The sequence below is a fragment of the Ascaphus truei genome, chromosome 4, assembly GCF_040206685.1.
Source record: "Ascaphus truei isolate aAscTru1 chromosome 4, aAscTru1.hap1, whole genome shotgun sequence".
Taxonomy (NCBI): domain Eukaryota; kingdom Metazoa; phylum Chordata; class Amphibia; order Anura; family Ascaphidae; genus Ascaphus; species Ascaphus truei.
In genome coordinates, this window is record NC_134486.1 from 75,331,620 (window position 1) to 75,350,680 (window position 19,061).

General features: G+C 45.5%; 1 protein-coding gene across 1 annotated transcript in view; it reads right to left on the bottom strand.

Annotated features, from left to right (window-relative positions):
* Positions 1–19,061, bottom strand: part of ESF1 (ESF1 nucleolar pre-rRNA processing protein) — a 54,266-nt gene that overhangs the window by 30,954 nt on the left and 4,251 nt on the right. The window contains exons 2-9 of the mRNA XM_075596058.1: positions 18,833–19,061; positions 14,631–14,974; positions 13,481–13,594; positions 13,151–13,251; positions 11,305–11,454; positions 9,931–10,045; positions 7,901–8,039; positions 5,410–5,571 (exon numbers count right to left, since the gene is read on the bottom strand). The exon at positions 18,833–19,061 is cut by the window's right edge and continues 382 nt beyond it. Of these exons, the coding sequence (XP_075452173.1) occupies positions 5,410–5,571; positions 7,901–8,039; positions 9,931–10,045; positions 11,305–11,454; positions 13,151–13,251; positions 13,481–13,594; positions 14,631–14,974; positions 18,833–19,061 (1,354 nt within the window). The remainder of the gene's footprint in view (positions 1–5,409; positions 5,572–7,900; positions 8,040–9,930; positions 10,046–11,304; positions 11,455–13,150; positions 13,252–13,480; positions 13,595–14,630; positions 14,975–18,832) is intronic.

The following is a 19,061-nucleotide window of genomic DNA, read 5'->3' on the forward strand; positions in this document are numbered from 1 at the left end:
ATATGATACGGATTGAAGGAAGAAATATCCCTGAATTCGCCCTAGATGGATCTCCACGTGATAAAATGTTTCAAAACGGTTTTATAGGCACCATGTGGAGAGTGAATAGGTAATAATAACAACATCTATGCATATACTATCTTCTCCTCCCCTCACTAATAGTTACTACCCAGCAGATATTATATGGAATTGTTACTATTACAGACTGTGTGGTTGTGAATTTTCTTAAGTTTGTGTTTCTGAATAATGTTTACGATAAAGGTACGTTCTTCCCCCCATGGAGACATGAATCTTTCATGTCCTATCGCCTCCATGTCCTCGGGGGAAGCCCCTTGCAGCGGCTTTGCGATGTCGCTCCTAAACACTATGTCCCTCAGTTACTCCCCTTCCCCATGCTAAGAGGGCAAACATTTCTGGGCATAGTGACCTGCCCGGTATCCAGTCCCCCAATTCCCTTTTCAAGTGGGCCTTGGTGGTCCGCTGGTTCCCCTCCCCCACCCAGAAATTATGGGTTTGACAAGTATTACAGATGACCTCATAACTATACATGGTGTGTTAAAGCTATGGATCATTCTCTATAACGTGCCTGTCAAGGTAATTTCCCACAACAAAAAAGGTTTAAACAGCCTACAAAAGCGCCGTATGGCCTGATCTGGTTATAAAAAGCAGGCCGGGGATATCTTATTCCTCCAGGAGACACACCTGAAACACTCTGATACTCTGAGAATCTATGACAAAAATGACCCTTTAGTATTTCTAGCCTCTGCACAGGTTAAAAGGAGAGGAATCGCTACATTGATTCCCAGGAATCCCCCTTTCATCCCAGACAAGATAAAAGCGGATAAGGACGGTGGACTTTCATCACCACGGGGACACTTCACAGTCGAGACTTAACTTACGTGTACGCACCAAATGAGAGTAGATCCTCGTTTTATGATACATTTTTTAAAATCCCTATGCTAACTACACAAGGGAAATATCATACTAGGGGACCTTCATCTATCGACCAAGCTATTTAAAGTTAGATTTAAGCCCCAACCCAGATGCTCTGTATGTCAAGGACACTATGATACAAAGAAGTTTACTGAACAAATGAGAGCTTTGGGCTTAGTTGATACCTGGAGAGAATGACATCCTCTGGAGAGAGATTATACATTTTTCCCTGCTCCACACCAGATGACTCTCTTAGTTGACTCCTCTCTGGTCCCTCAAGAAAAATCGGCAAACATAAATGGAATAACCTGGACCGATCAAGCTTCAGTCGAGGTTAGTCTAGCCAATTTTACAAACACTGCTTTCTATATCTGGATGATTAATGAGGCCCTTCTAAAATCTCCAGAAGTGGAAGAGGAACTGGACCGGGAGATCTGTGACTACTTTCACCTAAACCAGGGCAGTCACACAAAGCGGTGCTAAAAGGTAAAGTGATTAGCATTGTATCGGCAAAGAAAGGAATGCCAGGTTAAAATAAACTAGTTAAACAAAGAAGTCCTACGCTTAGAAAAACTACATAAAAATATTGCCTCATATAATTCTGAAAGTCCACAGTGGCCGCTGCGGCGAGCGCTATGGGTGCGCGCCGCACTCCACAGCAGTCTATGGGGCAGGCACCAGTGGCTGTGTGTCTGGGCGCGCGCAAAACGCCGCGACCAGGGCGCACCAATGGAAGGGCAGATTCTACTAGAGCTCCACTGCAGACCGCCGATCGCGGCTGTAGTCTGTGCACGCGCCGCTATGCGCACGTGCAGCAGTGAAATACGGGGCCGTAGCCTTATTGTGGGCTAGGAGAGTTTTTATGCAAAAGGCCAATAAGCCTGATACACGGCTCGCTAGTAGGCTGAGGAATGACATTTTGCTGCCCCACACTAGACATTTCACATCTCTCCCCAACCTATTCTAAGAACTGGATGAGTTTTTAAAAAAACTCTGGTTTTAAAAATAAATGACAAAACAGATGCTTGAAGTATAAATTTAGCTACAGAGGATATCAAACTAATATCACTGAATTTTTATTTTAGATGGTGCGACAGAACAGTCAAATACTTGGGAGTTTTCATAGCAGCGGAAACGATATTGTGGCAACCTAGACAGATCAGAAATAAGAGGCGTCTCCTTCCCCACACATTGTTACACTCCTTTGTACAGTACTGTGGGAGGCTTGTACAGATAGATACCACCTAACAAAGAAGGGCATCCTGATGACATCACTCTTAAGCCCAATTTTGCTCGAGGCCTGGATAAACTATAATTTAAGAACTGGTGGTCCAGGGGGGCATAAAGGATTCTTGATCCAATGGGGAAGTTAGACGTTAAATCATTTGGAACGATGATTTCAGATCGGGGTATGGAAAAAGAGTCAGTTTTTCAGATTTCTCCAATTGAGGGGTTTTATTCAACAGTTTAAAGCACAATCCTCTCCCACGGAGTTCGAGGAGATCTGCCTCAAATATCCAAATCAGTCAGGAATCACTTCAAGGCTTTATAAAATTATACTATTGGATAAACCCCCAGACAAAGCTAAATGTATGTCCCAATGGGAGGCGTATCTTGGAAAGTATTGGAGGAGAAGGAAATCTTTAAAGCTGTGTCAAAAAGCTCTATATGTACAACAGTCAATGAGAATGCCTACAAAATCCTGTATCGGTGATATCTGACTCCGAAGCGGCTCTCGGAGATGTTTCCCTGTACCTCGCCTTCCAGAGGCTGTGGTCAACAGGCGTACATTCTGCATATGTGGTAGTCCTGCCCCCAGGTAGCCTAAACTTGGCCCAAGGTCCATCGACAGGCCCAAGGAGTGTTGGGTATGTCATACCAAATGGACCCCTGGTCCTCCCTGCTAAATAGGCCGCACCAGGTATGATACAAAAACTCTAACAAACTTTTAGCTCACATGGTGACCGCCACTAGATGCGCAATTGCATCTCACTGGAAAAAAAGTAAAGTACCAGACTTAGCACAGATCACAAATAAGATATGGTTCAATAACCATATGGAGAAATTGATGAGTTTACTTAGGGACACACCAGTGCTAAAACGCAAAGAACGTGGAACCCATGGTTAATTTATAATAGCTTAAATAACGCCCTATAATATTCTCCCGGGAGGATTCGGGGCCTATCAAATTCTTGATGACCTTTCGTAGTAAAAAAAAAAAAATGTGATACCCTCCAGAAGCTGGGAATTTGAAACGCTGATGCACTTAACGGTAAATGTAAATATAAAATGTCCTATGTATACACTTGTAAATATTGTGAAACATCCTCTCCCCCAACGCCTTTCGTAAACCCATAAAAATAAATTTAAATTTAAGTATGAAAAAAATGAAATAATTCTTACTGGGATCTGTCTTTTCTCCTCCACTTTTGCTTTTGAGAATCCATTTCTAGAGAACCCATGTTTGAGGTGAACAGGATATTTAATGGTTTCAAGAACCTGGTTCTTTTGAGAGCTGCAGTCATATTTAAAACAAATCTGTAACACTATAAGGGGATATATATATGTAACGGGTTTTCCCCCACCCCCAATCGCAGATAGAGTGCATGTGAGGGGGAACCTATATGTTACCAGGTGTGTGGTGCTTTATACCTGTCAGGCTCACAGGAGGCCTGAGCCTCCGCTAGTGAGAGCCTTGGGTGAATCCCCTGGAACGATCTTACTTACAGCGCCTCCACCTATGTAGGATTCTAGGAGTGTAGAATGTACCCCACACAGGACCCACATATATTAACCACATACACCAAAAGGTATATATAACACAGGTTTACTATATGCAGATAATAACATCACACAATACACAGATATCAACCATATGAGATCAACAGTGCATAACACCAGTGTCACCCTGTAACACCACTAAGCACACCTATCCTCCGCCTCGCAGGGCCTTAACCCCACACTGTATTTCCAAAGTCCTTGGACCAAAAAGTCCCAAGAGTCCCGCAACCCCACCCACGTGTGGGACAGCGCTGCCCACTAAGATGAAATGTATAGGTGGTGCACTTGGTGACTTGAATAATACCTGCCCGGCTCTCCTGCAACTGGGTACCGCAGAACTGTGGAAATGGACCCGTCTGTGTCCAGCGCCGAAGCCTCAGCGATGGGGGTCTCCTTCTGAGCAAGCTCACCGCTCAGACAGTCTCTGCTCTGCAGAGAATGATCCACTGCAGCACTGACCCTTCTTGTCAGAGCACACAGCACTGCAGATGTGTCCCTAAGCTGACTGCTAACAGGGCAAGGTCTCTACCTAAGGGGCCTTCCCTAAAGCAGTCACAAACTGAAGGGGAGTTGGGCCTAGCTGGGACCTAGGGGGTAACCTGGCCTAGTGTAGAAGCACTGCTCCCTACACACACACACACACACACACACACACACACACACCTTCCCTTACCTTATCCCAGCACCAACTGACACTCTGTCCCTGCCTAGCACACAGCTGAAGGCACAGGGTCCTTACCTAAGTGCCTGTCCCTATGACAACCCACCCTCACTAGTGGGGAGTCAGGGCCTCAACTATAGCCCGGGAGATTTCTGGCCTAGGGCAGAAGCTCGCAGCTCTCTGCCCCCCTTCCTTCCCCCACTGTCTCCTTAGCCTAACTGACTCATGTGCTTCACAGTCTGCTTCCCGACTCTGCACACAACAATGTATCCTTCTCCAGCAGGAGAAGTTGCAAGCTCTATTGGCTGTCTGGCTGCCTGTGACCAAGGTGAAAGTGCAGTCCCCGGAGGCTGCTGGGAATTGGAGTCCTTTATGGCCCTCTTTAACATTGGGGCCGCGTGCGCGCACTATAATGGCCGCCGCTACTCTCCATAGAGCCTGTGCAAACCTGTAATGGCCACCGCATCGCCCTAACTGTGCATGCGCAACTTCTAGGGGTCCCTGCACTATGGAGCTCCTCTTGTGCCAGTTCTCCCACACTAAAATGGCTGCCGCGTCTGCGCGAGCCTCGGCACCCGCGCGGACACAACAAAGATGGCAGCGACGTGCCTCCGACGCCACCGGGAGACGCGCTCGCCCCCGCAACTGCCTTCTCACTGGTGAAGGTAAGGGGAAGAGGAACCGGGGAGCCAAAAGGGACCTGGCTACATATATATCACTTTGTTTTTTTCTTGTGCAGGGATTTCAGTCACACACACTTGTGTTGGTTGTTATTAGAATTATACAAAATGGAGACCCAAATAAGTATCCCCACTGTTTACTAGGATTAAGAATTCCTGTATTGTGTCGCAGTGGGCATTACAAATGATGAACCAGGAACTGCAGTGTTGATAACCCATAGCAGAAGTCAGAAGCTACTGAGCAGGTGGCTCAGAATACATACAACAGCTAATTTACCTTCAGCACAAATGAAAGTGTGCTGCACACAAAGTCCAAAATCACATTTACGCTGTAGGTGGAAGAAATAAATATACCTGGAATCCATTTGATTTCCATCTCCATGTCGTTATCCTCATGCTTTTTGTCTTTGTCCTGGATGCCTTTAAGTAGCTCTCTGTAACGGGCAATTTGTTCTTCATCGTCCTTCTGGCCTTTCTTTGACTTGGAGGCCTCGTCTGCTGCTGTGACTTCAATGTCTTGAGACAGTAAAAAAAAAAACACAAAGCAAGCCAATTACAGCAATACACATATACATATGTATGGTGTCTATATTGAATACAGATCTATATATACTAGGTTAAAAGATTGCTGCTTTAAAGCATGCTAATAAGCAGCCACGGATTTGACAGGACTGAGCTCAGTTTCCTGTTGGCATTTGGGTGTCAGAATGCATTGGACGGCTAGTCCCAGTATATTTATACACACATATTGGGCTGGGAGACTGAAATGTATACATTATTTGATTCTTCCTCCCTCACCCCATCTCCTACAAAAAGGAGGAAAGGGGAAAGGGGAAAGGGGGGGGGGGAATTATGAAAGTTTAAAAATCCTCATATTGTCTCTGTTTTTATCATATATGTTGCGTGTGCAAACTCCACACAACCTTCAAGATGCGGACAATCCAACCGTACAGCAACAGTTACCATTAGATTTAGCAAAGTGGTCGGGAAAGTTGCTTTAGGAAGATATTACCATACAGTAGGTGTGGTAGCCTTGCAAAGTAAGGTTGTAGATTGTTGAAAATGGGAAAAAAATGGGGATAGGAGGTGAAACAGCTTCTAAGTTTGGCCTTTAGGGTGAAGACTTTGGCAGGTGCGTTGATTGGTTCCTTATTAAGCTTTGGTTGCCTCGCTACTGCTGATAGCAGTGTCTAAACTTAGCGCTAGATGTGATCACTCATCTAAACAAGGAATTGCCAGTTCAATATCTGGCTCAGTAATCAAATAAATGTATAATTATGCAAAATAAAGTCCTCATAACAAGAGTGCTACAAAAATACAAAAAAAAAAAAGTTACAAAATTATTTCCATCCTTTTTTCAATCGCTGAATCAGATATGTTTCGAATGCTACAGCAGTAGTGTTGAACAAACTCATTTATTCCATGACTTTGAGCAGGACACATCGGGAAGACGTTTAAATATGGCAGTGTATTTATGTCTTGCCTCTTCTGAAAGCGTAATTACGAAAAGCACAAATCTTGCCATTTTGAGTTTTTACAGACTTTGTTACAAATTGCTGTGCAGTCACAGAACAAAAACCTTTGGGCCACGAGATGATGCTGAATGTGCGGCTCTTACAATACCAGAACGATGCAGTATTGTGACCATGAAAAGACCCGGAGATAAATAAAATAAACAAATAAATAAGCATATGAAATTGAAGCACATGTCTTTTATAGGGGTTATGAAGCTAGGCTACAGTACTAGAAATGCATAATCTAAATGCAAAACTCAAAGCAAAGATTCAGATACTGCTTCTAACTTCAATAGAGCAGTCACCAATGTAGGATCCGATCAAATGCAGCACGACACAAAAATACCTATAAAATCACATCCTCATGTCACAGCAAAAGATTTTCAAAAACGCAAAAGGCTTTGGGTATAGCCAGGGATAAAAGGGGTTATAAAATCCAGAGGAAATAGTTTGTGTTTATAAACTTTGAAATTCCAGTGATATTAAGATGCTGGAGCACAAATATATGCTGGGTCTCAGGCAGACAAGTTAGCATCCAAGGGCAGAATTGAAAGCCTGCAGAGAAGGAGTCATTGCTATGTAAAAGCTTCTTGTACCCTAGTGAAAGGGTAGCTTGTGGACGGACACTGCCGTAGCCAACCAAAGCCTGCATAAATATCCCAAGTATTGCAAGTATGACAGTTAAAACACATTCCCGACCACCCCAGGAAAAATGCACAGGGCAAAGTTGCCTGTATTCTGCCATTCTCACACATCTCATTAGGCAAAGTTGCCATGTACAGATTTACTGCATCATTTAGACCAGGGGTGGCCAACCCCCGCCCTCAAGGGCCACAAACAGGTCAAGTTTTCAGGATATCCCCGCTTCAACACAGGTGGCTCAATCAGTAACTCAGTCGTTATGACTCAGCCACTGATTGAAACACCTGTGCTGAAGCAGGGGAGTCCTGAAAACCTGACCTATTGGTGGCCCTTTGGGGACGGGAGCTGGCAACCCCTGGTCTAGACCTCTCAACTCTTTACACAGAGGGAATGCAGTAAAGGTAGCCTGCTGTAATTACTGGCAGGACCCCAAAATATCATTACTGGGACTGCTAGAAGGGCAGAGATCTCCTCTGTTTATGTTTACGGAACATGTTACTTTTGTAGGGGAGGTAAAATAAGCAATGTTGCTGCAGCAACATTAAATATATATTATTTATTTACACTCACCTTACCCCTTGGAGCTGGACTGCCCCATCCTCACCTTTGAGAACCAGACGATTCTGGAGATATTTTATCACACAACATGAACTTGTTCTGTACGGTATAATAATACAACATAAATGTACCTGATACATCCTTCTCCTCTTCTTCGCTGGATGAAGCTAAATAGGCTTGAAAATCCATGTCCAGAATCTCCTCTTTCTTAAAGGGTCTGTTTAGACTTGTGATTCTCTCATGATCCGTTTCATCCCAGGTGATATCTACCTTCAAATATATACAGTATATAAAAATAAATAAATCAGTGTGAAATGTAAAGGCTAGTGCTTTCCGGATTACCCAGGTAATCCTAGAGATGTTAGGACATCATCTGTACTTCTAACCACTGGTGGAAAAATTAGTAAAATAAATATGCAATATAAAAGCAGTTTGTAAACATCCTTGAACAAATATTTGACTATGGGTTACAGATGTACGTCCCAACTTCTTCCACCACCGCAGGACCAAGTGAATTCCATAATCATTATGGCAAGTATGAGTACTGACAACAAGTTCATCATTTACAAATCACCTACACCAACATAGACCCTCTTCCCAAGCAGACATAGCTCAGCTTACACTTCAAACCCCTTCCATTCAAACACAGAGCACCCCCAAGTATTCAAATATTCATAGACACCACACACACTCTCACCAAAAAGACACCGAAACAGAAAGACCCCACAAATATACCCCGAGCTCCTAATCCTAATATCCAAACACATTTGCTACTCCGGTCCCTATCGTCCATCCAACATAAGAATCAAAATACAAGGTCAACATTATTCCTTTGCATGTTCAAGCCTGCCATTAAAAGATAAACCTCAGGTTTACCTGGTTGTATCTGCCGAATAATAAATAGAGATGTACAAATATATCAAAAATGCAAAATAAATAATATATATACACATTTTTAATTAGATTCTTGGCAAACCTTAAAAGGCTAAACATTTCCAACCTGAATGTGCAGCTCAGTCAACCCTCCCAAGCGATTCGCCAAGTATTTGTAATAAGAGATCGGAAACATCAACGTAGGGCTTGGAGAGGGAGGGATAGAGAAACATTATAGCATACATATTGACTTCTATACCTCCCAAAACACTGCTCTGTACATCACGTGAAGAATTACCTGAGAACACCGGTGATACCTGGGAAGTAGTGAAATATGAATATGGAAGGTATATTCTAACAAATGTTTTCAATTAGCAAATGTCCCAGGTATCTCTCCACTTGTTATATAGAGGAATGTTTTGGGAGGTATAGAAGTCTATGGGAACGCTACATAACTAGCCTCTCTTCCTTGCAGAAGCAATATATCGGGGTATGGAATATCTCCTTACAAAGACTTTGCAAATCACCTGCTAACTGACTGAGCCATGGTGTTTTATGTTTAAAAAATAAAAGCGTATTTTGCACGGTTCACGACCTCATGCGAAAGGTATGCACATCTCCTAATGAAGAGTGGCTTAAATTGGCCAGTGGGACCTAACCTTAATAAATTCTGCTAGCACTATACACATCCCTTTAACGGTGATAAAGGTCAATTGCCAATACGAAAGCAGTTTGTAGCCGCGTTGATTTAAAAGCATTTTCAACCTAAATTGCAAAGCCGAGAATTTCAGAGAATATCATTTCAGTAACATCCCCCCCACACACGCCTCCAAAAGCAGGATCTAGGTTAAGGCAGCAGCTACTACCGAATATTTTCTCCGCTTAGAAGCCAGCTAAGGAAGGACTACTGTGACCTGCCCCTCAAAAGCATTGAGCCCCAAACCAACGGAAACTAAAATGCAAGTTCCCACAATTCCCATTCCTTCAAAAAGCCATGCTTGTTCGGTCACTCCAAAGTGGGCGAGTAACGGGTACTGCTCATTAGCCCAATTCTTTAATTCAAAAAAACAAACAAAAAAAACCACCAGAAATAATAGAGAAAAGTGCAATGTCTCAGTCATTATATGGGCATCTACAAAATATGGCACGTCATATAAAACTGACAATTTGCATGATTTAGGGAGGCATGAGAAATATATGAAGAACAATAGATGAGCAGAAGCAGCGGCAATACGTCGACAAGTCTAATTAACGCATTAGTGTAAAATAGACAAAACGCGTCGGATACCTTGGAGGTCGCCATGGCTGCAGATGTAAAATACTTTGGTTTGTAAGCAGATAAATCCACATCTGAAGCAAAGTCTTTTGGCTCATCATTAAACTCCACATCATCAGGAATGAACCTGGAAGGACCGGGATGAACAGAAAGAAAGGGACATTCCTTGAACGCGTCAATGCAACAATAACAAGTTATCAGCAGGTAACTTTTACAAAGGATACATCTGGAAATATCATATGAAATGCAAAGAAATTGTGCACAATAAATAAAAGGTAACAAAGAATAGTTAGTTAAAGCAGCAATACTACTTCCCCCTTTTTTTCCTTTATTTGTATATGTAAAGCATGTGACAGTGTATAAATTATACATTATTACCTAAGCTGGTAATCGTTTGGTGCTCCTGTTATAAATCTGCCAAAATCCTGATTGTGAGCCAAAGGCTGCGCTTATAGTGCCGGCGACGGTGACGTCACGCTGCGGTCGCTGGAAACATCAAATTGAGATGACTTCCAGCCCAAGCCGTCGCTCCGCGCTTACTATAAGCGCACGCGACGGCAGCAATGCATTTGTTTTGACGCGGCGTCGCTGTCACTATAAGCGCAGCCTAACATAATGGCTGCTTCAGTCAGTGTAACTCAGCAGCTACAATGTATCGTTATATTACAAAGGTAACATTATCTATTGTTACTGTTTGCAGCTCAAACTGCTGGGAATATTGGCAACAAATTATCATAAATAGAAAAGTGTTGCGAAGATCTTGCACTGCTTGGGAGGTGGCTAAAACCTGCTGTAGAAATTCAAGGATGCTTTACAACTCATTAAAAATTGCATTAATAGTTGAATAAAAAAAGATAAAATAAAAACAGTCACTTATCTAATCCTACAGAGCACATTTATTTAAATGAAACCCGTAAGATTTCACGTTTTGCTGCTTTAACATATTTATGTTATACTTAAGTCATAGTTCGCTAGTAAGTTAAACTTTAAATCTCAATAATTGTACAGGTGCTGTGCCATTTACTCAGACACATACAAAAAACATATTTACTTCATTTTCTTCTATCATTTTATAATCAGAATTAATCTTACAATGGCTATTAAAATGACCTAAATTACGTATGAGTCAATAATTAGCCCCTAACGAATGCAGTATTGTTTCTGTATTATTCATTGCTGTGTGTTTATTTTTTAGTTGTTTGGGGTTTAATAGTTTTGAAAATGTTAAAAAACAAACAACAAAGAAAACAATGATTATGGTGTGGCTGAGAGCTTTCCCTTTCCTGCAGCTGCTGTGCATGTTTGAAAGGGAGACCCCTCCAAGGGAGACCCCTCCAAGGGAGACCCCCCCCCTCCACCCCTCCGGTTCCAGGCATTCTGTTTCACCTCAGATCCACGAATGAGCAGCTACTTTCAAACTCCAGCCCGTCACATTCTTCATAGATTGTATTTGCTGTCTCCGTGGAGTCGCACTCTATCACCGCATAAAAGTACTTGAGCCGTTTGAACTGGTATTCCCGCAGCTTCTCCTTAATCCTAATAAAACATGAAATCTTACAACAACAACAACAACAACAACAACAACAAGTATTCATCTGAACCGCCAAGAACTTGGTGTGACACCAGAAAGTCTGATCTAGGGTTTTTTTTATACTTATGTCACACATTTAAGAATACCCTATAACAGTGCCACTGAAGACTGTTTTTTTTTATGACGTAACCCAGTGATATCTGCTTGCAATTGTTTTTAGGAGCATGGCTGAGAATTCTTCCATAGCAAATAATGGTTGTGCTGCCTAAGGCTGAGGCCCCAGTACCTCCGCTGCACGCGCGCCTGCGAGACTGGCGGCGCATGCAGCCAATTCCCCGGTCTGCAGGAAGAGAGACTGGGGGGGGCGTGGTGGGGGAGTGACGGGGGCGCGGCCATGACGTCACCCGGCAGGTTCGCCCTCATTGGCTGAACCGCCGGGGGGCGTGGCTTAGCGCTCCGTAGCGAGTCCTGCTCTCAATTCTATTGAGAGCAGGAGCAACTCGCGCCACAGCGCTGCGGCCCCCCTTCGCAGCGGTCCTGGCGCCATTGAGGGGAGGGCTCTTGTCCCTGCAGCGTCCGCCACAGCGGGCGCTGCAGTAGCCAGCGGGGACCAGCACTAAGGATTCAATGGGGGAGATTCACAAAACTTTTATGTGCGGTATCGTACCCTAATCCAGTGTTAACTATGATTCAAGCCAATAGGGTGCGATATCCTGCATCAGCGCTTGGTGAATCCCTGCTAGGCTGCGCTTATAGCGGCGGCGACAGCGCGGAAAAACAAATGCATTGCCGCCATCACGTGTGCTTATAGTAAGCGCGACGTGACGGATTGGTCGCGATCGCTGGAAGTCATCTCTATTTGATTTTCCAGCAACCGTCGTGTCGCCGGCACTATAAGTGTAGCCTAAGGCCCATGAGCTTTTAGCCTGTTCCCTCTCAGACATAGTGTAAATGAGGACATATTGCTTGCTTTATTGTACATTGGAAATAAACACAGTTTTATCAATGGCTTTGATTTCATTCTGCACAAAGAAATACATAAAAAATGAGGACTTTATGTTTGTACTTTCAAACGACATAATAAATGAGTGTTTAAGTTTACAAAGTATATACAAAGGGACTTAACGCTTGCTAAAGGTTTATATTGGCCCTATCATGAGATTCCTGTTTCTTGTATCTATGCCATGCACATATGCAGTATATGCACAGAAAGCAGATTTATAGCTAAATTACAGATTTTTTGTATCATCAAATTTTACAAACACAGAAAAACAGACTTATTTTAAGTTAAACAATTATATATTTACTGTCCCTAATGCATGTAAATGCTGTAATTATCACCTCCCCTCTCCCTCCCTGTATAAGGACTCAGCCCACAGAAAGCTTTACTTCAAGATTTCTCTTTGATCTCTTATTTCAAACATGTATTATCTGGTAAAAAAAAAAAGGATTTATACAAGACAAAAACTATTAAAACATGGTGTTAACTAAATTATAATTAAACTTACAAGTACTTTAAAAAGATACTAAAACCACGGGAATAATATACAGTAGGTTTCAATTTCCAGAGGTCAACTTAAGGTGTCATTTGCTACATTCAACTGGGTTAATTCCTGCAGGTGGCACAGCTGGTTTAAACTGAAACTTAAAAAAGATCTAAGGTCCTTTTTAAAGTGGTTTCAACAAATGCAGATCACACACCCATGATCTTCTGTAACATCTTCGGAAATGTTCTTCAGTTCTACAGGACCGTGGAGCTCTTCCGCCTTCAGCCTTTCCTTACCAAACTCGGATGGGTAGACCTGTAATATACAAACAACATGGTGACAATAGTACTATACACAAATAAGTTGACTACTGAACTATTACGTAGGTACAGTGTACTATTAATGAAAACACAAGGCACAATCACATAAGACAATATCTAAGCAACAGCATTGGATTCTTATGCCACCTTGTGCCAAAAAAATGCATAGCCCAGTGAGGGGTCAGTGACATGGAGCATTCAGTCCAAATTCGTAACAACCGTACCTTCACAGAAAGGACGACTCCCCCTTTGGGTTTAAACGAGGTAAATAAAGCAAGTAGGTCCTTCGCTTTCAATCTATCCCAGTCCATGTTGCAGACCGCTAATCGTTTTGTGACCTATAGAGATGGGGAGGAAGGAGAACCAAGAGTTACAATAACTATCCGTTTTACAGACATGAAGAAGCAAACTATATTTATCTTGTATAAATGTTTATGCGAGAGAGGTTCCGATCTCATGCTGAAGATAAATCTTGGCCCCTAAAAATAGTCAGTTTGACATATTTTAACCGAAGTAGAAATTTACACCCCCTTCATATGGTTTTATAGGTTGAATAAATATTGGGTCAAAACATTTCTTACACACAAGTGTTTTAATAGTAAGAAACAGTTTGTGAGGGATACCCTACAGGTATGTCATGTGATGAAGGGTAACCCAAGCCGATCTCTTGTAAGTAAAAGGGACAACACAAAACAAGTTTAGATACAGGAGCATAGCTTTTGGGTTGAGAACTGCCCAACTGCACAATTCGGGCTAGCTTTCACGTAACCTCACAGATACCACAGTGTTCAGCCAAACATCAAGCAGGGGAATAAAAGATCTATGTAAATTAATAATTTCGGCGTCTCCCATATGGAGGCCCATAAAGCAGAACGGTGCTAAATCTCGGTGCTTATGAGGTCGCATTAACATATGTACAGACGTCCAACACCTGTGACATGCTTGGGACCCCTTTAAATTAGCCTATGCATAGGGCTACGTCTGGCGTTCAGAGACCACCCACAGAGGCAGCTGTCAGTCACCGCCATACTCGCAGAGATCGAGTTCAACAATGCACTTTGTAGTGCTACACAGCAATGCATTGTGGGACGTGATTTCGGAGGGCAGAGCGATCACCGACACGTCTACGGCAGGTGCAAGTGCGTGTCCTATCCAGCAGTGGATGTGTAAACGTGTGTGTGTAATTAATATATTTATATATAGTGTACACAAAATATCTGTGAAATCTGCAATAATGCCTTCCCTCCCTATTGTAATGTATCCCTTTTTGCTTTCTGTAACTACTCCTACCACCCTCTGGAAAAGAATGTTTTCCAATCATCATGTCATATGAAAGAACACTGGGAAGGGACTATATGTCTTTGAGCCCCTCACCTGGTCCCCACGCGGTGCATCCTTATCCATTTCTCTCCAGGCATGCTCCAACTCTGGGTCTTTCGGCAATATTCCCACAATGTCATCCTCATCGTCTTCATCCTCAGAGCTAGTTTCAATATTCCCTTTACCCCTGGCCAGATCAGGACCACTGTCACTGTCTTCTTCCACTGTGCCTGAATCTGCTCCTTCCTCTTCATCTGATTTCCCCAAGTCGTCATCCCCAGATTCCTCCTCCTCCTCCGTTTCTTCGTCGCTCCCCACATCCTCGTCATGGACTTGCGAAGATTCTCCCTCGGACCGGCTCCCATTACTGCTGCCCTCGGTGTCGTCGCCGTCAAGTTCTACACAAAGTACAAATCAGGCAAGTCCAACACAGTCAGAACAAGGAGCAAAGTAAAGGGGAAAAGTTTGCATCTGTTACATTTATTTCACGTATTTAAGTAATAGTCCCGAAGAACACGGCACATTACTGGCTAATAATGCCCTGACTGGAAGAGTTGAAGGCCCGAGGCGAAGCGGAGGGGATTATTACTATTATAGGCTAAATGTAGGCTTATTTTTTTTATTTTTCATAAAAAAAGATACATTTTTGTAGTCATTGATTTTTATCAGTGTATATACCTGTGTAGGAAAAAGAAGTAAAGTAGAAGATGAGAGGGCTGAGGGGCGGGAAAGAGAGGTTTAGGAGGGGGGAAGAGAGGTGAAGGAGGGGGGAAGAGAGGTGAAGGAGGGGGGAAGAGAGGTGAAGGAGGGGGGAAGAGAGGTGAAGGACGGGGGAAGAGAGGTGAAGGAGGGGGGAAAAGAGAGAGGTGAGGGGGGGGGAAGAGAAAGGTGAGGGGAGAAAAGAGAGAGGTGAGGGGAGAAAAGAGAGAGGTGAGGGGAGAAAAGAGAGAGGTGAGGGGAGAAAAGAGAGAGGTGAGGGGAGAAAAAAGAGAGAGGTGAGGGGAGAAAAAAGAGAGAGGTGAGGGGAGAAAAAAGAGAGAGGTGAGGGGAGAAAAGAGAGAGGTGAGGGGAGAAAAGAGAGAGGTGAGGGGAGAAAAGAGAGAGGTGAGGGGAGAAAAGAGAGAGGTGAGGGGGAGAATTGGGGAGAATTGGGGGGGGGGAGAATTGGGGGGAATGGAGGGGGAGAATTGGGGGGAATGGAGGGGGAGAATTGTGGGGGAATGGAGGGGGAGAATTGGGGGGGAATGGAGGGGGAGAATTGGGGGGGGATGGAGGGGGAGAATTGGGGGGGAATGGAGGGGGAGCATTGGGAGGGAATGGAGGGGGAGAATTGGGGGGGAATGGAGGGGGAGAATTGGGGGGGAATGGAGGGGGAGAATTGGGGGGGAATGGAGGGGGAGAATTGGGGGGGAATGGAGGGGGAGAATTGGGGGGGAATGGAGGGGGAGAATTGGGGGGGAATGGAGGGGGAGAATTGGGGGGGAATGGAGGGGGAGAATTGGGGGGGAATGGAGGGGGAGAATTGGGGGGGAATGGAGGGGGAGAATTGGGGGGGAATGGAGGGGGAGAATTGGGGGGGAATGGAGGGGGAGAATTGGGGGGGAATGGAGGGGGAGAATTGGGGGGAATGGAGGGGGAGAATTGGGGGGAATGGAGGGGGAGAATTGGGGGGAATGGAGGGGGAGAATTGGGGGGAATGGAGGGGGAGAATTGGGGGGAATGGAGGGGGAGAATTGGGGGGAATGGAGGGGGAGAATTGGGGGAAATGGAGGGGGAGAATTGGGGGGAATGGAGGGGGAGAGGTGGGTGAAGGGGAGATGTGGGAGACAAGGGGGAGAGAAGTGGGGAGACTGTGATATTAACTACAACTAAATAGAAAGAAATACAAATGACCTTACAGTAGCACAGGCAATAGATGTGGTGAGAAATATTACTTTGTTGCAAGCAACAAAGTTACCAGTTGGGACACAGCAGCTTCTGACAGCACTAGCAGCTGTCAGAGAGGGAGGGGGAGAGAGGCTGCTTGTGCTGCCGTGTTCAGTGTGCTCTGAGGAGATCAGTGTGCTCTGAGGAGAGGAGCGGAGGTGCTGCAGTAAAGTTTTAAACTTGACGTTTTTTTTCTCAGCGAGAGCCCCTGCATCTCTGCTTTGAGGTGAGTTGGCAAGTTGTCAAAAATTCCGGGCACATCATTCAGTGGCGGTGTTCGGTGCATCACTGGGGTGTGCGTGCTTGTGTCAGAGTGTGCGTGCGTGCGTCAGAGTGTGCGTGCGTGCGTCAGAGTGTGTGTGCGTGCGTCAGAGTGTGCGTGTGTGTGTGTCAGTCAATGTGTGTATGTCAGTGTGTGTGTGTGTGTGTCTGTCACTGTATGTGTATCTCTCTGTGTATACACACCGTATGTCTCTCTGTCTGTGTCCTGCCCCCTCTCCCCTGACTCCCCCCACCCCCGGCGGAGCTGCGGACCAAAGTCTGAGTCTCCTGAGCAGACTCCCACCCTCCTCCCGGCGGCGCGCTCAAAACTCACCCCCCCCCCCTGGCGGCGCGCACAAACTCCCCCCCCCAGCGGCGCGCTCAAAACTCCCCCCCATCCCCCGGCGGCGCGCACAAACGCCCCCCCGGCGGCCCGCACAAACTCCCCCCCCCCCCGGCGGCGCGCACAAACTCCCCCCCCCCCCCCCCCGGCGGCGCGCTCAAACTCCCCCCGGCGGCGCGCACAAACTCCCCCCAGCGGCGCGCACAAACTCCCCCCCGGCGGCGCACACAAACTCCCCCCCCGGCGGCGCACACAAACTCCCCCCCCCCCCCCCGGCGGCGAGCACAAACTCCCCCCCGGCGGCGCGCACAAACTCCCCCCGCCCCCCCCCCGGCGGCGCGCACAAACTCCCCCCGCCCCCCCCCCCGGCGGCGCGCACAAACTCCCCGCCGGCGGCGTGCACAAACTCCCCCCGCCCCCCCCCCCGGCGGCGCGCACAAACTCCCCCCCGGCGGCGGGCTCAAACACCCCCCACTCCCCGTTACCGGAGCAGGAGGCGACAGGGCACAGTGTGGGGGGAATGGAGGCGCCGGACTATAGCCGCACAGAGCTTGGCGGCAGCTGAGCAGCGCCCCTTGCTGCCTGTCGTGAGCCCAGCGGCGCATGCGCAGTTTAACCTGAGGCTGCAGCCAATCATTGCTCAGCCGGTGGAGTGGGCGGAAGAGAAGCTGGCATGATGCGGCGGTATGGCAGCAGGCAGGGAACGGCGGCCGCTGGTGATTTTTGGAGCGGGCAGAACACAGCCCGGCCTCAACTGCCAGCACTGACATCACATTCGTTTCATTTTCTGCCTCCACAATCCATTTTTGTCCCATTACGAATGAGGTGCCACTAAAGAAGTTTCATTTCAAAAAACAGATTTTGTAACCTGCAGCTGCAGTTAGAGAGAAGAAGATTGCCTGTAGCCCTTGCCAGTAGCCTGTGAACACTGATAATAAGGACGGTTTGCTTTACCCCTATATACTTACCTTTACTGCGGATGGCTGTTCACGGCAGAATTATATATGATTGCATTACTCTGTGATTTTGCTTAGCTTTCATTTGTGTTACAGGGGGGACATGGGTCAAGGGAAGTACCTTGACGTTCCTGTGGACCCAAGGGAACGGGCCAGAAGAAAGGGTTTCTACCCTGAAAAGTTGCCCCTCTTACCCTACCCCAGTGTCTTTATATGTTTATCTATTTTCCTTTCTCCATACCCTCATTTGTACCCCACACTTCCCTTCCCTTTGTATCACTTCCCCCCCCTTGTGTGATAATTAGAGCTGTATACTTTGCATTATTAGTCGGTTAGCATTTCCGATTTTGTGTATCTATTTGTTTACGCTATTAAATTTGTGGCTTATTCTGAGACTCTCTACGTTTTTCCATCTATTTGAGTGTGCTGGAGCCTACTTTGGGACTTAGAAGAAAAATCCAAAAACAATGCACTGCCAGGGAGTCAGGTGGTGGAAGAATATAAAAATCTATTTATTCAGTAACACTCAACAAACATAACCCCAAAAGGGTGAAACAAAACTCCTACGCGTTTCGGACCATAGGGGTCCTTTAACTTACAAGTGAGTTTTAGTGTGAGAAATTAATTAATGTATGAAATTAGCAAGGAGCAGGGCGTCTATGGGCCACATCACGGTCCACAGGCCACCAGTTGACAATCCCTGCTTTAGACCGTACAATGCCCCTCATCTGCCCAAGACATGTAGAATTAAGAATTGTTTATAAACCAACCTGATTCGTCTTCATCAGATCCGTGCAAGGGCTGCAGTTCAATGCCTGCTTTCAGGGACTTCCCTTTTGTTTTTTGGGGAATGTTTGTGACTGTTTTTTTCTTGGGTTGAAGTTCATCCTGATCCTGAGCGACTTCTTTAGTTGGCTTCCCACCTTTCCCTTTCAGTCTCTGGTCCTCATCGTTGCATTCATCAGTTTTGTGCCGTGTTTTGGCCTTCTCCAGCTCGGA